Source organism: Triturus cristatus, chromosome 5_1 (assembly GCF_964204655.1).
Source record: "Triturus cristatus chromosome 5_1, aTriCri1.1, whole genome shotgun sequence".
NCBI lineage: Eukaryota > Metazoa > Chordata > Amphibia > Caudata > Salamandridae > Triturus > Triturus cristatus.
In genome coordinates, this window is record NC_140587.1 from 815,041,213 (window position 1) to 815,061,291 (window position 20,079).

The 20,079-nt window shown below is 47.5% G+C and overlaps 1 protein-coding gene across 5 annotated transcripts in view; it reads left to right on the top strand.

The window, feature by feature from the left end:
• Positions 1-20,079, top strand: part of CEP192 (centrosomal protein 192) — a 1,978,693-nt gene that overhangs the window by 272,941 nt on the left and 1,685,673 nt on the right. For all 5 annotated transcript variants that reach the window (XM_085605862.1, XM_085605865.1, XM_085605864.1 and 2 more), the window contains exon 7: positions 15,804-15,937. In XM_085605862.1, the coding sequence (XP_085461988.1) occupies positions 15,804-15,937 (134 nt within the window). The remainder of the gene's footprint in view (positions 1-15,803; positions 15,938-20,079) is intronic.

Genomic DNA, 20,079 nt, shown 5'->3' on the forward strand with positions numbered 1-20,079 from the left:
AGCTTTCACAACTAGCTCAAAGCATATGGAGACGGGCCACTCCTCAAAAAATACATCTCCTTGCAGAACACCTCCCATGAGTAGACAACCAGATTGCAGATCTGCTCAGTTGCCAGAGACAACAGATCCACGAATGGGAACTACATCCTCCAGTTCTCCTCCCATGCTTCCAGATTTGGGCTACCCAGAAATCGATCTCTTCGCCACGCACCTCAATGCAAAATGCACAAGCTTCGCCTCCAGGTATCCTCGCCCATCGTCCAAAGGCAATGCACTATGGATGAATTGGTCAGGAAAATTTGCTTATGCTTTTCCACCTCTCCCGCTAATTCCATTAGTGGTTCGGAAGCTCAAACAACATTCCCTGACAATGATCCTAGTTGCTCCAACATGTGCTTTGCAACCATGGTTTACAACCCTGTTGGAACTGTCGGTAGTTCCTCACCAAAAACTACACCTCTCCCCCAAGCTTCTCACTATGGAGAGATAAGACATCCAGATCCCAGTCGTCAACTCAACCTTGCAATCTGGCACCTGAAATCTTAGAGTTTGGCTACCTCAATCTTCCGCCAGACTGTATGAAAGTCATTAAAGAGGCTAGACATCCTACCACAAGAGCATGCTACGCAGCTAAGTGGAAACGGCTTGTAATTTACTGTACAAACCATCAAATCAATCCACTAGATACTTCAATCCAAAACATCATTTGTTATATATTACACCTACAGCGTTCCAATTTGGTGTATACATCCATACGCTTACATCTTGCTGCAATAGCTGCTTACCTACAAAAGAGACAGGATTTGTCTTTGTTTCGAGTGCCTGCTAGCATTGCTTTTATGGAAGGACTCAAAAGTATCATTCCTCCTAGGCTTCCACCTTCCCCAGTGTGGAATCTTAATCTAGTTCTTACAAGACTAACGGGTCTACCATTTGAACCTTTACACAAATGTGACCTAAAATTTCTCACCTGGAAAGTAGCCTTCCTTATAGCCAACACATCTCTTAGAGTTGGTGAGCTTCAGGCACTAACCATACTAAGTTTGACATCCCGTTACATTTGTTCCTTCATAGGCACAAGCTCTTCGTTGGATTCTAACGGTAAGCCTTTGGTGCACATGGGCTATTTAACCCACAATCGGGCAGTTTATAGAGACTACAGTAATGTTTCGGGTTTACATTTACAGACTTGAAACTGACGACCCCATGTGTCTACACCAAAGGTTGTTGTAACTCGTGTAACGACCCGGACGTGCCTTTTGATAAGTTTGTAATTCAGCACTCAGGAGTTAGGTGAGCCACTCTACATCATAGATCATCTACGTAGTCGTTCATTATAAACTTGGAAACACACGCTTGGACGCACGTATAGAGACACGCCCCTGAAGAAGGGTTTTCAAACCCGAAATGCATTGGGAGTCACATTGTAAATGTAAATTGTTTCCTCGATACACAATCATTGTATTGTCTAAAATCATCATTTGTAATGCACAACATGTGTTTTTGGATTTTCCCCACTGTGAATATTATACAGAGGCAACTCTTTTGAATTAATTTGATTTATTTGTAGAAAAGAGAAAATACAATCCCATTTATAAACAGTTTGTTAAATATCCTTTATAAAGTCTCAGCAGTTTTGAATTTAAAATTTGAAAAAAATGGTTTAGATTGTTGAAACCTCACAGGACACGGCAGTGCATCTCACAGGCCTGGGCAACCGGGTCTTTTTCATTGCACTAACCATACAAGAACCATTTTTGCAAATACACCAAAACAAAGTGGCTCTTAGTACTAATCCCAAATTTTTACCCTAAGTAATCTCTGCCTTCCATACCAACTAATCTGTTGAGTTACCCATATTCTTCCCTCAACCAGACTCTGTAGCATAGCGTACTCTTCACACATTAGATGTCAAAAGAGCCATGCTATATTATATTGAGAGAACTAAACCCTTTAGGAAAACAAAACAACTTTTTATTGCTTTTGCACCACCGCGTAAAGGCAATCCCATAGCAGGTATTGCACGGTGGATAGTTAAGTGCATTCAAACATGCTACATTAAAGGTAAACGCACATTAACAATTCACCCTAGAGCGCACTTAACATGCAAACTGGGGGCTTCTATGGCATTCTTAGGATATATACCGTTAGATGACATCTGCAAGGCTGCAACATGGTCTGCACCACACACATTCACAAAGCACTATTGTGTAGATGTGTTAGCAAGACAACAAGCTAGTGTGGGCCAGGCAGTTTTACGAACACTATTTCAAACCACCGCAACAGCTACAGATTAGCCACCGCTTGGGAAAGAACTCCTGTATAATCTATGCTAAAGCATATGATCTACAGCTCATATGCCTCGAATGGAAAATGCTACTTACCACACTATGCATCTGTTCTCGGCATATAGAGCTGTAGATTCATATGCGCCCACCCGCCTCCCCGGGAACCTTTATCTGTTGCAGTATTATCTTACTTAGATACATCATACATGGACATCTCTTTACTTCTCTTACCAAGTCCATCACCCTTACGGGAAAAACAACCTGGGGATGGAGTCTATGCCCATGCACACTATCACCAAAAGGAGGAGTTACCTACCTCGTGACTGGAAAGACTTCTTCGAAGAAAAACAAAGTGCAAACATCCAGACACAACACCAGATGGTGATCTATGGTAAAGCATATGAATCTACAGCTTTATATGGCATGAACAGATGCATACTGTGGCAAGTAGCATTTTCCTTCCCCAACTTCACCAAAATAATTAAGTTACTGTTAAATAAAGGAAAATCACTGTGGATATGCAGGCCGTTGTGGAATACCTTCATCATCGTCTGAGTCATCTTGTTGTTTTGCACTACCACTGTACGCCACTGCACTTTACTCTGCACCACTGTACTCGAAACAAGTGAAACCTGCACCACTACACCACGGCACGGACTCCTCTGCAACCCTGCAGTTTACACCACTGCACTGTACCCCACTTAACTCTGCGCTAATACATTCTATGACACAGTACTCTATGCCGCTCTACTCCTCATCACTCCTTGCAACTGCACTCTCCAATGGCGCATAGTGGAGAGCTGCAATCTACAACACTACTCTGCACCACTCTATGCCACTGTACTCTGCCACTCTACTCTGCATTACACCACTCTATGCCACTAGTATCTACGTCACTCTACTCCCCTCTGCGCCATGCCTCTCTGCATGGTACCGCTCTGGGCTGCGCCACACCGCTCTAGACTGCGCAATGCTGTGCCACGCCACTCTAGGCTGCTCCACTCTGCGCCACGCCGCTCTAGGCTGCTCCACTCTGCGCCACACCGCTCTAGGCTGCTCCACTCTGTGCCACGCCGCTCTAGGCTGCTCCACTCTGCGCCACGCCGCTCTAGGCTGCTCCCCTCTGCGCCACGCCGCTCCCCTCTGCGCCACGCCGCTCCCCTCTGCGCCACGCCGCTCCCCTCTGCGCCACGCCGCTCCCCTCTGCGCCACGCCGCTCCCCTCTGCGCCACGCCGCTCCCCTCTGCGCCACGCCGCTCCCCTCTGCGCCACGCCGCTCCCCTCTGCGCCACGCCGCTCCCCCTCTGCGCCACGCCGCTCCCCCTCTGCGCCACGCCACTCTAGGCCGCTCCCCCCCTGCGCCACGCCACTCTAGGCCGCTCCCCCTTGCGTCACGCCGCTCCCCCCTGCGCCACGCCGCTCTAGGCCGCTCCCCCCCTGCGCCACGCCGCTCTAGGCCGCTCCCCCCCTGCGCCACGCCACTCTAGGCCGCTCCCCCCCTGCACCACGACGCTTCCCCCCCCCCCCTGCACCACGACGCTTCCCCCCCCCCCCCCCCGCCACGCCGCTCTAGGCTGCCCCCGCGCCACGCCGCTCTAGGCTGCCCCCCGCGCCACGCCGCGCTAGGCTGCCCCCCGCGCCACGCCGCGCTAGGCTGCCCCCCGCGCCACGCCGCGCTAGGCTGCCCCCCGCGCCACGCCGCGCTAGGCTGCCCCCCGCGCCACGCCGCGCTAGGCTGCCCCCCGCGCCACGCCGCGCTAGGCTGCCCCCCGCGCCACGCCGCGCTAGGCTGCCCCCCGCGCCACGCCGCGCTAGGCTGCCCCCCGCGCCACGCCGCGCTAGGCTGCCCCCCGCGCCACGCCGCGCTAGGCTGCCCCCCGCGCCACGCCGCGCTAGGCTGCCCCCCGCGCCACGCCGCGCTAGGCTGCCCCCCGCGCCACGCCGCGCTAGGCTGCCCCCCGCGCCACGCCGCTCTAGGCTGCCCCCCGCGCCACGCCGCTCTAGGCTGCCCCCCGCGCCACGCCGCTCTAGGCTGCCCCCCGCGCCACGCCGCTCTAGGCTGCCCCCCGCGCCACGCCGCTCTAGGCTGCCCCCCGCGCCACGCCGCTCTAGGCTGCCCCCCGCGCCACGCCGCTCTAGGCTGCCCCCCGCGCCACGCCGCTCTAGGCTGCCCCCCGCGCCACGCCGCTCTAGGCTGCCCCCCGCGCCACGCCGCTCTAGGCTGCCCCCCGCGCCACGCCGCTCTAGGCTGCCCCCGCGCCACGCCGCTCTATGCTGCCCCCCGCGCCACGCCGCTCTACGCCGCTCCCCCCTGTGCCACGCCGCTCTACGCCGCTCCCCCCTGTGCCACGCCGCTCTCCTCTGCACCACACTGCTCCCCTTCCACTCTGCGCCGCCCCTCTCTGCGCCGCCCCACTCTGTATATACTATACCAAAGTGAGGTATAGTATGCACAGAGTCCAGTGGACCCCTAAAGGTAGGCAGAGGTTAAGTTGGATAGCACCTCACTATTTGTGTTGTGTGTTCGAGAAGTAAGGCAGTATCAGAGGACAGTGTTAAGCATTTGTTGTACCCACTCAATCAGCAAATGATTTCACACAAAGGCTGAACTTCAGACCAATTGGTTTTGTATAAAAATATTATTTTAGTTATTTTATTTCCTAGAACCAAGCAAGCCTGGCACAGGTATGTTGATAAATACTTTGTAGTAAATGTACTTAGAAATGGTTACAGTTTGAATTACTGGTAATGCAATATTGCGAAATGCTGTACATATACTTTGTATCGATTTTGCAATAAGAATTGCAGGTAAGTTACTTTTTAGAATACTTTTCCTAATCAGAGTAGTATACCTGCATGCTACTCTGGGACATTTCCTGCAAACGGGTGAGTAAAATAGTTTTTGTTAAATAGCACAGTTTTAAAGAATTTCTTTAGGTTTTCAAACTCCATACCTAGAAACTTTTCCAAGAAAAACAGTCAATGTTATCCTATGAAGGAAAATAGTGTTATCGGTTTAAAGGTAGGTATTTAGTGGTGGAAGTTGAGGTTCTGGGTGTAGACTCGGGGGTCCCCCAGGGTCAGTGATGCACTCTTGTTACACCCTCAGCGGCGCTAGGGTGGCCGGGTGCAGAGTGTTGAGGCCAAATTATATCCAATGGGGGATAGGGGGCCTCCGGTTGCTGGCTGCTGCCAAGCAGGTCACTTGGTTGCAGGAGCCAAGCTCCTGGTGTTAGGCTCAGGGCAAAGGGGTATCCGGTTAAGCGCACAAAGTGCACCTGCAGCGGCTCAGGGGCGTGTTCTGGCGTCCGGTGCCCTGTTTTCAATGTGGATTTTCGGTTTTGGTTTTCAGCTGCAGGCTCGGTCGGGGAAGACTTCCAGGAGGAACGAACAGCCGGGCAGGTAAGTTAGAGGGCTCAGGGACATAAAAGCACCTCGGTTTCTGCAGAGGCTGCAGGAGACATCGGGGAGTCCTGGAGGGGTCAACCCACAGTGGACTCAGACTCTGGAGCGCTGGGGGACCTCGGTGGGCCACTCGAACTCTGGCCATAGGCGACGGGTGCATTGGTGGTTCCAAGCGTCTGGTTTCTTTTTCCTCAGCAGCCTCAGAGTCTTTCTTTGGGGTTTCTTCTGAACAGAACTGCTGTTCACAGGAGATCTGGTCTTTGTTGAAGGCAGTCAGTCCACCCAGGGGTTCTGGAGGTCGCTGGCTGCAGGACAACACGGTTTTTGGCACAGGATCTCTGGAAACTGCAGTTGGGCCGGTAGGGCTGGGGCCAAGTCAGTTGTTCTCTGCAGTCTCCTCTGCTGGGTGTCTTCTTTCGTCCTTTTTCTTAGGTTGAGGGAATCTGCTTTCTTGGTTCAGGTCTGCCCCCTAAATACTGTATTTAGGGGGCGTTTTAGGGGTCTCTGCTGTAGGCTGCTGACCTTAGGGTGACTACACCCTTGGTGTGCTCACCCCACGTGGGGGAGTGAGCACAATCCCTAATCCTTATTGGGGAGTGCCTACCATCTGCAAGATGGAGGGCACTGAAGCGAGGGCTTCACTTCGCCTCCCCCACCTGAGGGGTGAAGTTGGCAGAGGTGAGCACACCTTCTGGGCTGGCTAGTTTTTCCCACCTGCCTTTCTGCCGAAAAGGAGGGGATACAGGAAGGGGGCCTGCTCCTGATAGCAGGAGAGTCTGGGGGTCGCATTACAAAGGCTGCCAGGCCTTTGAAGGTCCCCTGCCACAGATGGCTCTTCCTGGCCTGGGGGAGGTGTGAACCCAGGAAAGGCTTTGTTTCTGGGCTCAGGGAACGAAGGCTCCCATCCTAGGGGTCCAGAAACCTTTCTCGTGGTGGCAGGCTGGTGTGTACCAATCGGGGAACCCACCGGAGGCTAGTTGTTTTTTCAGGGGCCATCTCTAAGATGCCCTCTGTGTGCATTTGTCATTAATTACCACACTGGCATCAGTGTGGATTTAATGTGAGGAATAGTTTGATAGCAAACTTCCCACTTTTCAGTGTAGCCATTATGGTGCTGTGGAGTTCGTAATGACCAGCTCTGCACTTACAATGTCTGAGAATGGACTTCGATACTGTAGGGGTACAGGGCTCATGTGCCTGTACCCTCACCACTGGTATAAGGCACCCAGCTAGAGGGGTGACTGATCTATGCTAGGGCAGTGGGTTGTAGGCATGGCACACAGGAATGTGGGCCAAGTCGACTCTTCACTTTGTTCTGCACCAAAACACGCAGCCTGCAAAGTGTGTGTGTGTGTGTGTGTAGGTGTGTGTACAGGGCGTCTAAGGGTGGCACAATAATTGCTGAAGCCCTTGGAGGTCTTCCCTGGTCACAGTGCCATGGGTACCTGTGGTACCATTTACCAGGGGTTGACTTGTGGCCAGAGATGCCAATTGGGTTCGTTTTGGGTAAAGAACATATGCTCTATGAACCTGATTGGCAGGGACCCAGGGCGCATCAAGTCAACATGCAGCAATAGTCTGGCAAAAAGTGTGGGGAGGGGGTTAATTGCAACAGAAACCCACTTTCCTTCACAAGCTCCCCCCCCCCCCTCCCCCAAGGCCTGGAGACTCGGTCATAGCTGGAAGAGTCTTCCTAGGCTTTCAGGTGAGGAAGAGTAGAGGAAGCGGTTTGACAGTTGCAGGGCCTACTCTGCCTTACATCCTTCTGTCCAGGTCAGTCCCTTTGGGGAGCTGGCCTGCCTCAACACTTTCAAGACCTAATTCCCAATGCTCTTTTCCTAGCTCGTTACCCCATCTTTTTAGGTTTGGTTCACCACTTTCCTACACCCACTCCATGGGGCGCCCCACTCCTCGCCATGCTACTCGTGTGTGTTAGTAACTTTTAGCCATACTGAACAGCAGCCACGCTGGTGTACAACATGACTAAAAGACATGGGCAAAGCCGATAGCTCTTGTATAGGCGCGACCTATTAGATTTGCTGATGCTTATGTTTTGCCGAGTCAAATAAATGTTACATTTAAATGATGCTCATGTCAATTCCATGCCTAGAGACTGATTGTAGAGTGGGCATTTGGGCAAATCCCAGCTGGTATTTCAAAAGTATTTGCCTGAAAAAGTAATGATTGGATATTGAATAACTTTGAAGGAAGATCATTCCACATGAAAGTGCCTAAAACAAAAGGCAATTCGATCATGCAGGTATTTGGCCTAGTTAGTTCTGAGTATGTTAAGCAATTTTTAAAGTTTACTGTAATGTAGTCCAGAGGCAGCCTATCTTGAAGAATATTGTTTGATGAAATTCTTGAAGCCCTTATTTTGTATGTTTTTTAGCGTAGTGTACTTTTAAGTGAACATTACCATAATCAAATTGAGAGTTAAGTATCACCTCCAATAAGGATGTTCTGTTTTATGAAATCAGATTGATCACTTTTAGTTGAGTGAGGTTTAACGTACCAGTCTTCTAATATAGAACTGTGTCACTTATAAAAACCTAGCAGTTCAGTTTTACATAATTCTTTGTAGGCCTGGGTGGAGTTTGCAGAGTTCCACTATGCAGATCTCCGTGAAGAGACCAAAAAACTCTGCTGAGCTACGCGTAGGTCCGCAAGCAGGGGAGTGTTAGGATGCACTGCTCATGCTGATTTTTACTGCCGGGTATTTGCCCAATGCTGGAAGATCAGCTAGAACGGCACCATGCGCAGCCCAAGAGGGCCTCTTCTTTCTGCCGTTCGAGTAGATTTTCTACTAGAGTGCCAGCTGCCTCAATGCGATCGAATGGTTAGTGGTCTAGTGTTGGATTTTCCTTGGGAAGGAAAAAACTCCACTCTGTGATTTCGGAACTCCGCGTGCTCCACAGAGCGTGGAGTGCGGAAAACTCCACGAGCGGAGTTACCACCCAGGCCAAATTCTTTGTTAAATACCAAGCTCTGTTCTAACCAGAGGGAGTTTATTTTCTTGGTAAAACAAAATACCCTTCTCTTTTAAAAATTGAATTATACGGGGCATGGCCGGGCAAGATGGCCGATCGGATGTAGACCGTCTCGGCTCCCGGTCCACGCGCTGTTCCGGACACGAAAATGGCGCTGGGCGAACCTGAGAACGTCACAACTATCACCCATCTGTGTCGGAAGATGTGGGGCGTCGGCGGAGGACCCCTTTCCTGATTCCGACGCTGAGAGACTGGCCCGTTTAAGCTCTGAGTCGTCTGGAGGGGAGAGGCCAGCATCTACTGACCTCCGGCAGCTGCGCGTGGACACCGGATCCCGCCTGGGAGGCTTACCGCCAAGACTGAGGTACTGCACAGCTCAGGCATGCTTTCATCAGCTAGCGGCGATGTGCGGCTCTCACTGAGACTTGCCTCGCCTAGAGTGCCGGACTTAAAAATGTCCGCGTTTCTGTAGATGACGGTTACTGGTGCCTTTAACGGTTGGGGTCCCTGGTCTTTTCGCGCACTCTTCATCGGGTCTGCCAACTATGCCTTAAATAGCTGACCCCTGCCTGCAGACCCCGGAGGGCTGCCACACACCCGCAATGGCCCTGGGGGCTTGGGGCGCTGCTCCTCATCGACTCAGTGCAGCTTCATCATGCCCCGCACCGCCATAGACCACGCTGGTGTGGCGCTACCCGCTGACTGTAGGCCCCGGGTCTGCGTCCTCTATTAGATGACACTTCCTAAACTCCTTTACCTATTTCAGGCCCTGCCCATCGAATTAGATAGTGACTTCTTCCGCAGAGTGAAAGCTATGATCTTACGCTTCATCTGGCAGGAGAGGCGGGCCCGCTTCTCCTTCTCTCTACTGCGTCACTCTCGCAGGGAGGGAGTGGTGGGACTCCCAGACATTCACTTATATTACAAAGCTGCCCAGCTGAGGGTCCTGGTAGAATGGTCGCAACCATCCTCCGATAAACTATGGTTACATATGGACCGGAGTGTGACCGGACGGATCGTTTGAGACTTGTTGTAGCGGCCTAGAGGGGACAGACCCAAGTACACGTACATCAGCACTTGTTCACGCACCACCCTGAGAGTATGTGACTCAGTCTCGGGTGACAATAGGTGGACTTCATTCCCCTCTCCATTTGCACCACTTCACTTAAACCCAGCATTCCCCCCAGCTTTACATGAGGGACCCTTTGATGCCTGGCGGGAGGGCGGGTGCTTAGCCTTGACACACTTATTCCACAACTATGACCATCTCACGTTTGACCATTGCAAGCGAGATTATAAAATAGGCAACGCGGAGCGGTATCATTATGTTCAACTAATGCACTGGGCCCTTACTCCTCAGATACGAATGGCGGCCACTAGCCCTCTCACTAAATTTGAGGCCTTCCTCACCAAGACCACTTCTGTGAAAGGGGTGATATCCTTTATATACAATTTTCTTCTCAGGACTGCATTGTATATGTCTATGTGGGAGGACTTATTGCAACGAGCCATCTCTGATGCAGAATGGTCTCATTTATGGTCCGACATCATAAGATTCAACCACTCCACAGAACTCCGGGAAGCCCATCTGAAGACCATGATGGACCGGTACCTACATCCGTCCAAACAAAAATATTTCCCACCACCTCTGATAGATGCTGGAGGGGATGTGGGCTCCTTGGGGATTTCCAACACATATGGTGGGACTGCCCAACTATCCGCCCTTTTTGGGAAGAAATTCTAGCACATATGAAGTAAGTGTTGGGATACCCCATCCCCTCAACTATGGCGAGTGTACTGTTGGAGCTCCGTGACTCTTCCCTAGAACACCAGTCCAGAGCGGACAAATTATTATGTGGCTTTGTATCGGCGCAGCCAAGATCACGCTGGCAGCTGCCTAGAAGGAGGCCCCGGCTATCTCCCTTTGGCACTCACGTTTATGGAAGTTACTCAGTCTAGAACGCATGTCTGAAATTTTCAGGGATAATTATAAGAACTTACAATTTAAGTGGGGGCCTTTAGTTACCTTTCTTTCAAGTGGCCTACCCTCTGCTGTCTGTCCTGCTTCCATTAGAGCCCTCCATCTTTTCCAATTTTGAGTAGAGGTTTTTGTCTCAAGATACTTCTGTTGCCGCCACCATGGGAATTATTTATGGTTTTTGTTTTCCACATCTAGCACCTTCCAGCTGGAAGGCTTAGACAAAGTTGCTGTCACAGGAAAAAGATATCCCGGATATAAAATTCATTGTTCGTCTTTTTGTGCCTGATTGCTCTTGTTCTACGCTCAATTACCACCAGAAGCTGTACCTTCCAATTGAGCTCGCTCTTGTGACAGGAGTGTGCTGTTTACAGGGCAACTCACTTTCTCCAGCAACTACCTTCACTGTTGAGCCATACTATCCCCCTGCGAGGGGTACTGTGATGGTAATGCCTTTGATTGTATCTTGGGAAAATTCAATAAAAATACCTTTGGGAAAAAAAAGGTTGAATTTTCAGATAATATTTTTGTGTGCTTTTTTTTGGTAGACGTCTGTGGGCTCGGACAGTGACTCAAGGATTCAATTCTGTAAACCATTACCAAGAGTTATCCTCAACTCCTCATACTATTTAGTTGTTTGCATGAAAATGATGTCCGCTACCCCCCTCTCTGCATTTTTGATAAATTACTAAAACTGAAATGAAACATTTAAGTGGAACAAAAAAGACTGCTGCAAAAACAAGCAAGGCTCCATCTTCTAGGTTGATTTGTGGGTGTCATACATCTGTTAGAATTCCTAACATCAAACTGCTTGGGATGCATTCATAAATACCCTCTATAAATAACTTCAGACAACAAATGTAAATCATTTCATCTAGTATTTCAAAGTTACATTGTTTCCAGCCCAATTGTAGTGTCTTCTGAATTTGGGCACCTACCATTCAGATATGCCACATGAAAGGCGTGGACCTTTATCTTTGCCTCACCAGTTTCAAACCTGAGTCTTGGTGCAGGTTTTGGATCACTCATTTTAACATTTTTACCTTTTTGGAGTGGAGTGCCTATTTTTAAAAAGGTTCAGAAGATGAAGACTAAGTTATACACCCACAGATATGTGGGGTAGAGCAAAGAACCAGCACTAGGATCCTACTTTAGGCCTGCTTCTCCAGGAAAGGTATTGGGTAATGCACATGTGTGGAACCTGAACGAAGGTATTACTAGCCAAGACAAAGATTTGTAATATTAGGAGCAGTTGCCTTCTTAAATGAAGGCCCCCCAGGATGCATTCCTTAACATTACAGTTAGACCCGTGCTTAGACATTTTTTGATGTATTGATTTAGCTACATGCGCATCCAAGTTAGGCTCATCCGTCCCTCGTTTACAAGAGTCCTCTAAAAAAAAAAAAAAAAAAGAAATCCGAATGGTGGCAGCTCATTAAACGAAACATGGACTTCTGAACTACCCATATCATCATCGGTTAGTAAGAAATGATGCTTTTGAGTGATAATCCCTCATGCAAATGTAGCTTCAGCTGCTTTTGTTTCAGTGAACTGTTAGAAATTGACTCTTATTAGAAGCAAAAAAGACTGTTTTGTGAGTGGTGTTGAACACCAAAGCTGGAAAGTTATCTTACTGATATGATTCTTCTTTGCGCTTCAGAGATTTCTGCTATTTCACAAAGATTATTTCCTGACTTTGATCATTGTGTGTTTACTGTCTTGCACCCCAGCAACCCTGTACGTTTCTTGTTCGACAAGCCAGATTTGAGAGTCCTTCAAGATTTCCTCCAAGGTCAAAGTAGGAGGTTAAGAGATGTGCAGCAGAGCCAAGGTTATGAAAAGGAGTACCTTTTCAGTAGTTGGAAGCAGATGTGATCTTCATTGGGAATGTAGCTCTGCATGATCAGGTTGTCATGCGAGTTCAACAACAGTACAATACTCTTGGTCCCAAACTAAACATACTTATTATATAAACATATTAGAACTAGGGGGGGGGGTGGCTTCACTGTGGAAGTATTTTCACCTGTTATCTGCAACTTGTTCCCGGAGACAACACAACAGTTGTGTGCTACAGAGCTCTAGCCCTACCCTGGACATATTATTCCTGAAATGCAACCACCCTTGTTCAAGGGGAACCTTTAAATTTCTGAGTTCTACTACTAGAACATCCGTAGGTGATAATTTCGGATATATAGCATCTTTAGAGAATGTTTGCTTCTTGGATTAGATCTTTTGCCATATCTGGAAATGCTGATGGCCTAACATTCACATCAAGGTTTCATTGACTTGATGCCCTGTTTTAAGAATGAATTCTCTTCCCCTCTCAAGATATTTTGATGTGCCTAAGTGATTCGGAAACACTGTTCTTCCAGCATATGATAATAATTGAAGAGCAATCAAGATACTATTCTAGTGGAGCTTTCCTGAAACTATAGTCTGTTATCATTTCAGAGGTTGCTGTTCCCACCTGATAATTTTTTTGCTACAATGAAATCTATTTCATCTTAGCAGTATATTGTTGAATGTGCCGGTTTGTCTCCAGATGTCGTCTTTTCTTGCCAGTGAGATAATCCACCTTGCTCTATTTTATTTATCTGTAAAGAAGCAAAATGGCTGTTCGTTCTTAAACACCATTCTTTCCAGTATACATGATTACTATTGCTATATTCATTTCCATATCTACCCCACCCTGTGTGAAGTGCCCTTGAGGGTTGGCGGTTGTATTTTTGAATTATTTGTTTTTCATTTTCCCTGTTAGATTTGTACAACGCCACAAGTTTGTTCTCGCAAAGTCTGGTTACTACCTTCTTTACCTGCCTGATTGCTGAATGTTGTATTAACAAAAGTAATGTTACACCAATTTCTCCTTGTGGCAGACTCGACTTCTTTAATTCATAACTCAAACCTGAAAATGGCATACAATTTCCAAATTCAAATCTCTATACTCAGCCTCTACTTGCCTCTGTGTCTCAGTAGTAAATGTGTGCTTAGGTACTCTCCGATCTGTGTCCCTCTGCTGCATGAAAATGCAGGTGAGCTGTAAGCAGGTATTCATACTCTTTTAAAATAACTCTTCTTTACTGATCTCTTTCTCTCCGTTATGCCTGCTGTCCTTTCTTTGTTCTTCCCACATTGATAATAGTGTGAGTAGCTGTTGGAGGTGTACCCCTATAAAAATAAAAAAAAAAGCACATGGTGACAAGGCCCCAGAATAGCCTTTAGTAAATGTGTATGCCCCACATTTGATGAGGGGGCTCCCAATCATGGATGTCCGCCTCTACTACTAGGTGGCACATACTTTGGTGGCAAATGACTGACTGCAAGGGAATGGAAGGACCCCACCTTCAAGGGCACAATAACACTGGTCAGCCTGCACAATATAACAAGTATTCTATACACCTCCCCTGTCTCTTGCTCGGACTCTGAGATGACCAAGGGACCAAAGTGGTCTTCTAGACGTAGAGGGTGGCACTGTGGTGGACTGGATGCGACGGACCAGTGACGTTGGGCTTGGCGATGTTTGGACCAGCTGACTGGTTTGGAATGCTGCAAAGGTATATAAAATGTAGAGGACGTATGGAAAGGCCCCCGCATGAAGTCCTTTCAGGAGCTTCAGACTGAATTCAGCCTGCACAAGTCTCAATTTGGTCAATATCTCCAATTATGGCATGCCCTGGTGAACAATTGAGAGGCGCTTGCTGTGGCCCCTGATCATTACCGACTGTAGGGTTCATCTAATGATGGCTCACCTATGGAAGGGAGAGGGTTCTCAAAGAAATCTAATATCCAACCTCTTGCTCATCAGGAGAATGCCTGACACTGAGAGAACCACCAGTCCAGGCTCTCTAACCCACGCTCCGCCCTCTCCTCAGGGATAAAAATATTCTGTGCATTCCGTTAAAGTGCCTACCACATAGGTCTCCTCCTTTGTGTCCCTTCTAGTCTTATTCTGATGGTGATTAAAATAAATCCTTATACTCCTACATCCCCTGAAGGTTTTGCCTCAAGAATCTCTCTGGCAGATGACTTCACCTTTAACAGCATACTTTGCATAGGTGCTTCAGAACTATGGACAAATTGCAAGCTACAATGTCCATCCTCACTTGGCAGTAACCCAACCTCGCCTGCCTCTTGTTACAGGGTGTCTTGGACTACACAGCAGGGGCTGACCTGAAAGGGTATTACCTTGGCTTCTATAAGTAGGAGAGGAAATATTTATAATCCCTGCCACTATGAAAGCTGCCTCTTAACACCTGTTAAAGAAAAACAAATCCTCTCCGCAGAATCCACATTTCTTGAAGCCTGAGCCAAAACCAGACTGATAGTGACTTTAGTCAGTCGATGGGATGCCTACTCCCTGAAACAAATGCTGCATCCCCAAAATGTGAAAGCAACAAATAGATACCATGGGAAGAACGATGTATGGCGCAGCAAATGCTGCATTAAAAAAGGGTAATCGCAACACGTTTTTCAATAACCAGTGACAACTTAGGCTCCCCCCCCATCTGTGTCCAGTGTGAAGGGGAAAGGGGGGTATTGCACATTGTGAAAGTGTGAGAGAATAACGGCAGACAGATGGGTTCTGAATATTGTCAAACATGGACATTCACTAGTATTATGTCCAACAGAGTTAATGTAAGTAAGTGTCCAGCAATCTCGTGCTAGAGTGGAGAGTAGGAGATACACTGATGTGAAATTGCTTGAATCCGATATAAGTAAAGGGATTCATTTGAGCAACATAGGAAGAAGGTTAGTATATTAGGAATATGCAATGTACAGTGACAGAAGAAAACTTCACACAGAGGCAAGTATAACTTAGCATATCATTAATGGAGGGAGGCAAGAGAAGTTAATGCATGAGATGATGACCTAGCAGAAACGGATTTATTGTGTGTGTGTACTATATATATTTTTCTTGTGTGGAGAAATCTTTCTGTGGAGATATATATAATATATTTTAAAGACAAGGTGTTTTGGGTACTGTAATGTGAAAGAGGGAGTAAACATTTAGTTGAGCTGCTTTGTCTGAAAGATATATATTTGTTAAAAATGAAAAGGCAGCTCTTTTGAGGTTAGGGCTGGGTCTAAACCTAGCTCTTTCCACTGGAGTTTTCTTTTATTGGCTATAATGTTTTTTCATAGATGATGATGTGGAAGATGATGAGTTGTATGATAACCACCTAGAAAATTATTTTGAGAGGCTGGTACCCCCAGGAATGCAAAGAGAAGAAATTGAAGGTCATGAACTTCCTGAACCTCCAAGTGGTTCCCATCAGGTACGTTTTCATGAGTTCCGCAAATATTCATGTAGTTATACTACTAGGTGGTTTTATAGCAAATGTATTTACAGGATTTTCTGTCAATTATAAACCTTAAATCATTATTAAAGATAAGAGTTTTGTGAAAAGCTACTTAGCGAATGGTTCTTTCACATCAGTGTGTTTGGTAGTGCTGCAACCTTCTCCAAGAGTTGGCTGAATTTATGACCATTCGTATAGATAACATTTAAACAATTTAGACATTTCTAGTTTTTTTTCTACCTGATGTAATGTATTGCTTAATGTATAGAAAACTATATTGAACCAATGTGGCTGGTTTGTTTGCTGTCCCTGCCTCAGGTAGCCATTTTAAGCTTTTAAAATTTCTGACTTGCAGTTGCACTAGCAGGCATATTTCATTCCCACTTCCAACTGTGCACAAGCAGTTAACACATTGTTGTGCAACAAGAATCTGTTTCTTAAATATAAGTTTGAAACTGTGTGCATGGACAGCAAGGCACCACTCTTATAGCGGTATTACAAGTGTTTTTTAGGCAGATCAAGAAAACACTGGTCAGCTCCTACTGTGTATGCTTGAATGAAATTGGTTGGTAATATAAGCACTATTTCACTGACCAATTTTGGCCACCTTAAGAGCAACGCTCTCCTCCCGGCCGTACTGTAGAGGTTTGCGGGGACCTCCAAGATCAGAAAGAGACCAAATTAACAATTACATTTTGAATGGTCGCTTCTGGGACCGTGTAGGTAACCGGGCTTCAAGACTGGCATCAGTCTTGTGAGCTCTGGTGTGGCTCTACTCTCCAGACTGTCTCTGTTTCAGGAAAGCAAATAGAAGGGCTAAGATCTCCTTCCATCTGGAGCACAGTGAACAGAGCTAAAAAGGGTCAGCTCTGTTGTGCACAGGACATAGTTTTCCTGTAAAATGAAGTAAGAGCCTTCCATGCCACCAGGATTGTATGGCAAAAGCTGCGGCAGGTTGGCTAGGCCGTGAGTGGTGGACAATTGCTTGGAGCAGGAGAGACCTAGAGTGAATGAGTGCTTGGGGATGAAGACAACACTCATGAGCCCCCTCTTAGAGCTTAAAGCCAGCTGTGGCAATAGAGGTGAAGGGAGTCTGCACAGCTGAAGAGGTAAGGGGAGCACACCGGGTGGGTATGTGGCTCCCAGCTCCCCGTACAGTGATGATCGGGTGCCACATTAACCACCGAACGATCAGAGACTGAAACTGGAAAACACTCAAGGGACTTTTTCATCCGTAAATCACTATACCTAAGAACTATTTTTAAGACTGATGACGAATGCCAGGCAGACGAAGAGCATTTGACACAAAGTGAGATAATTATAATGGAAACATTAAAAGAGATGCAAGTTGCTACACAAGGATTAGAACCCAAGATGTCCTCTATGGAGGTGAACCGGGACCCACTTGTGAGCCCTATCACCAATACAACAAGGGAAGCTTGAACTCGAGATTTAGTACAATCACCCTCTCATGTCGTGCTGGAAAGGGCGGTGAAAACTTTTGATTTTCCTGTAATTTCTGTGGAGCAGGAATGTTTTATATATGCTGTCTATGTTTGGAAATGACAACCTGTGAACATGGCAAGGTCTGCGCAAGGCTGATTTGGCTGGAGGGTCTCTTATGGATGCTTACACTAGCCTATAGGACAGGCAACCATACCCTTACTGGAAACGTACATGGTACCAGAATCTACAACAGCATGCTTGACTGGCTATCCAAAGCTTGACTCCATTGTGGGAGTGACCCAGTGAAGATCAAAAAGTGTGTTTACTATGTCTTTAGCACCATCAAACAAGGATGGCTGTACGTGGACAACTGAGGGCAGGTATGACGGGTACAGTACTAGGACTGTCATCCATTGACCACACACTGTTTTTGAGGCGGAGTGGCTTGAGGAACATGGCGGCAGGCTAACGCCGGCCGTGAGAAGCTCCGCTCGGTCTCGGAAAACTACCCGGATAAGCCGTTGTGCCCCAGTATGGAATGCCTTACTCAAAGTAAAACGGTGAGAGACCGGTGATTTTGTTTTCCAATTTCTGAATACCATGCTAATCGGGTTTTTCTTTTCCCACACGCCACGTCAGAAAAAGTTAAAAGACCTACCTGGCTCCGTCGAGCGTTTGGACCTGGGAGAAAAATAGTGGATGACTGTCTACGGGTCGGCACCCTCTACGCGGCTGGAGCAGAGCGTGAGGAGTGTAAGGGAAGCGAGTTAGTGTCGGAGAAAACACAGGAACAAGTTGCTGCGGGAGCTCTGCAGTGCTGTGGAGAAAGATTACAGCGGCGTCCGCACGAGTCTACCCCCCTTCGATTCCTGGTGCAGTATATTATCGAAGTTCCAATGTTGGTCGGGAGCATCGGCACATATGGTCGGTAAGGCGAGAGGGGGAAGGGCTAACTCTGCTTCGGACCTGTAATAGAATAGTTGTAGATATATTTGAAAGCTCTTGGGGTCCCACTGGCGCTTTCTGTAGGAAATATACACGCAACTCCAATAGATTGTACCGAGTAATGTACAATCTATTGGAGATGTCAACCAGTTAGCTTCCATAGAGGGCATAGGGATGGACTCTGCAGTTGTGGATTCTACCCCCTCCACATTTGTAGCCGGTTTCAGTAAGTCGAAGAATTATAGAGGGGGTAAAACAGTCACTCTGACAAGTAAGTGTCCGACGGAGAGTGGAACAGATAAGGAGGATAGAGATCAAGTGAGGGGTGCTTGTTTGGCTTCAAGGAATAGATATTTACTACGTTTACTGCCAGAGAAAGAGCTCTCTGTGGTAGATCAAGAAGTCAGTGTAGTGCCTAAGACATCACGGCAGAAGAAAAAGGACAGGAGGGAGAGGAGTAAGACTGGTGATGTCAGAAAAGGTGGTCTTAGCATTATAAAAACTACTCCATCATTAAAATCCTATTTTAAGATAATGGAGAAAGAGGCTTCCCTTAGTTCTGTACTTCCTAATAGTTCTATTATACGCTCAGAACTACATAAACCTTCTAGTCAGGTCGAGGACCGTACGAGTCCACAAAACCTACAGAACCATTTGATGACGCCTCATGTGGAACCTGTTGTGTTAGCAAATAAGTTCACCCCTTTACTATCGGAACCAGATACAGATCTGGACATGGGGTTGTGTATTTTGCCATCGGGTCCAGAAACTGAAAGACTCTTGGAGGGGGGGGGGGGGGGGGGGTCTCAGAATCTGGCTCTTGCGACGATAATATGAATAGCAGTGGCAGTGGGATCACGGGAGGTAGCCCCTCAGAGGAACAACCAAGGGGGCCTAAGGACAATCAGTTGGAGAGTCTTCTCTTTTCCTTACGTGAAGATTTATTTGCGAAACTACTCCCTAGGTTTGAGATCTCAGAAGGGAACCAGAAGGTAATTTCAGAGCAATGTACAAGCTTGGAGTGTAAATTGGATGATATCTGCACTAGGACAGAGGTGCTCGAAAATAAGGTCGATAATCTTGTAAGAGTCTCTCAAGGTCACTCAGATACTATTTCTGAGCTTCAAGCGCAGAATCGGGCTTTACAAGTAGATATGGAGAGATTAGAGATACACGCCAGGAGGAATAATTTGAAGTTCTTGAAAATACCGGAGGGAGCAGAGAATGGAGATGTGAAGTCCCTGTTGTCTAAACTATTGAGAGAGGGGGTCTTAAAAGATGGACCAGATATCGACCTTGAAAAAGAGATACAGCGAGCACACAGAGATCCGTTTAGACAGCATCCAGATAGGTCGGGCTTTGATGGATACATCGTTACACATTAACTCCACTAAATATCTTATCCGTTCCGACGTTGGCAGAGCGACGGCCCAAAGACAGTGGGAGTTGGGCTCTCGGATGTCTGACTTAAGAAGCCTGGGAGCACAGGTGATGATGAAATTCCCCGCAGCACTAAGAGTGGTATGGAGAAATAAGACGCATAATTTTACCTCCATTTTGGAGGTCGACACTTTCATATCCCACATGAAGGAGGTATAACAGTGATTACCCTAATAATTGTGACAAGCTGTAGTAATACTGAATAGAGGTTTGAGTGTATGGGTTTAAAAGGGTATACACAGAGGAGAAAAAAAAAAGAGGGGGTATATATAAGAAAGAGAAGGAAA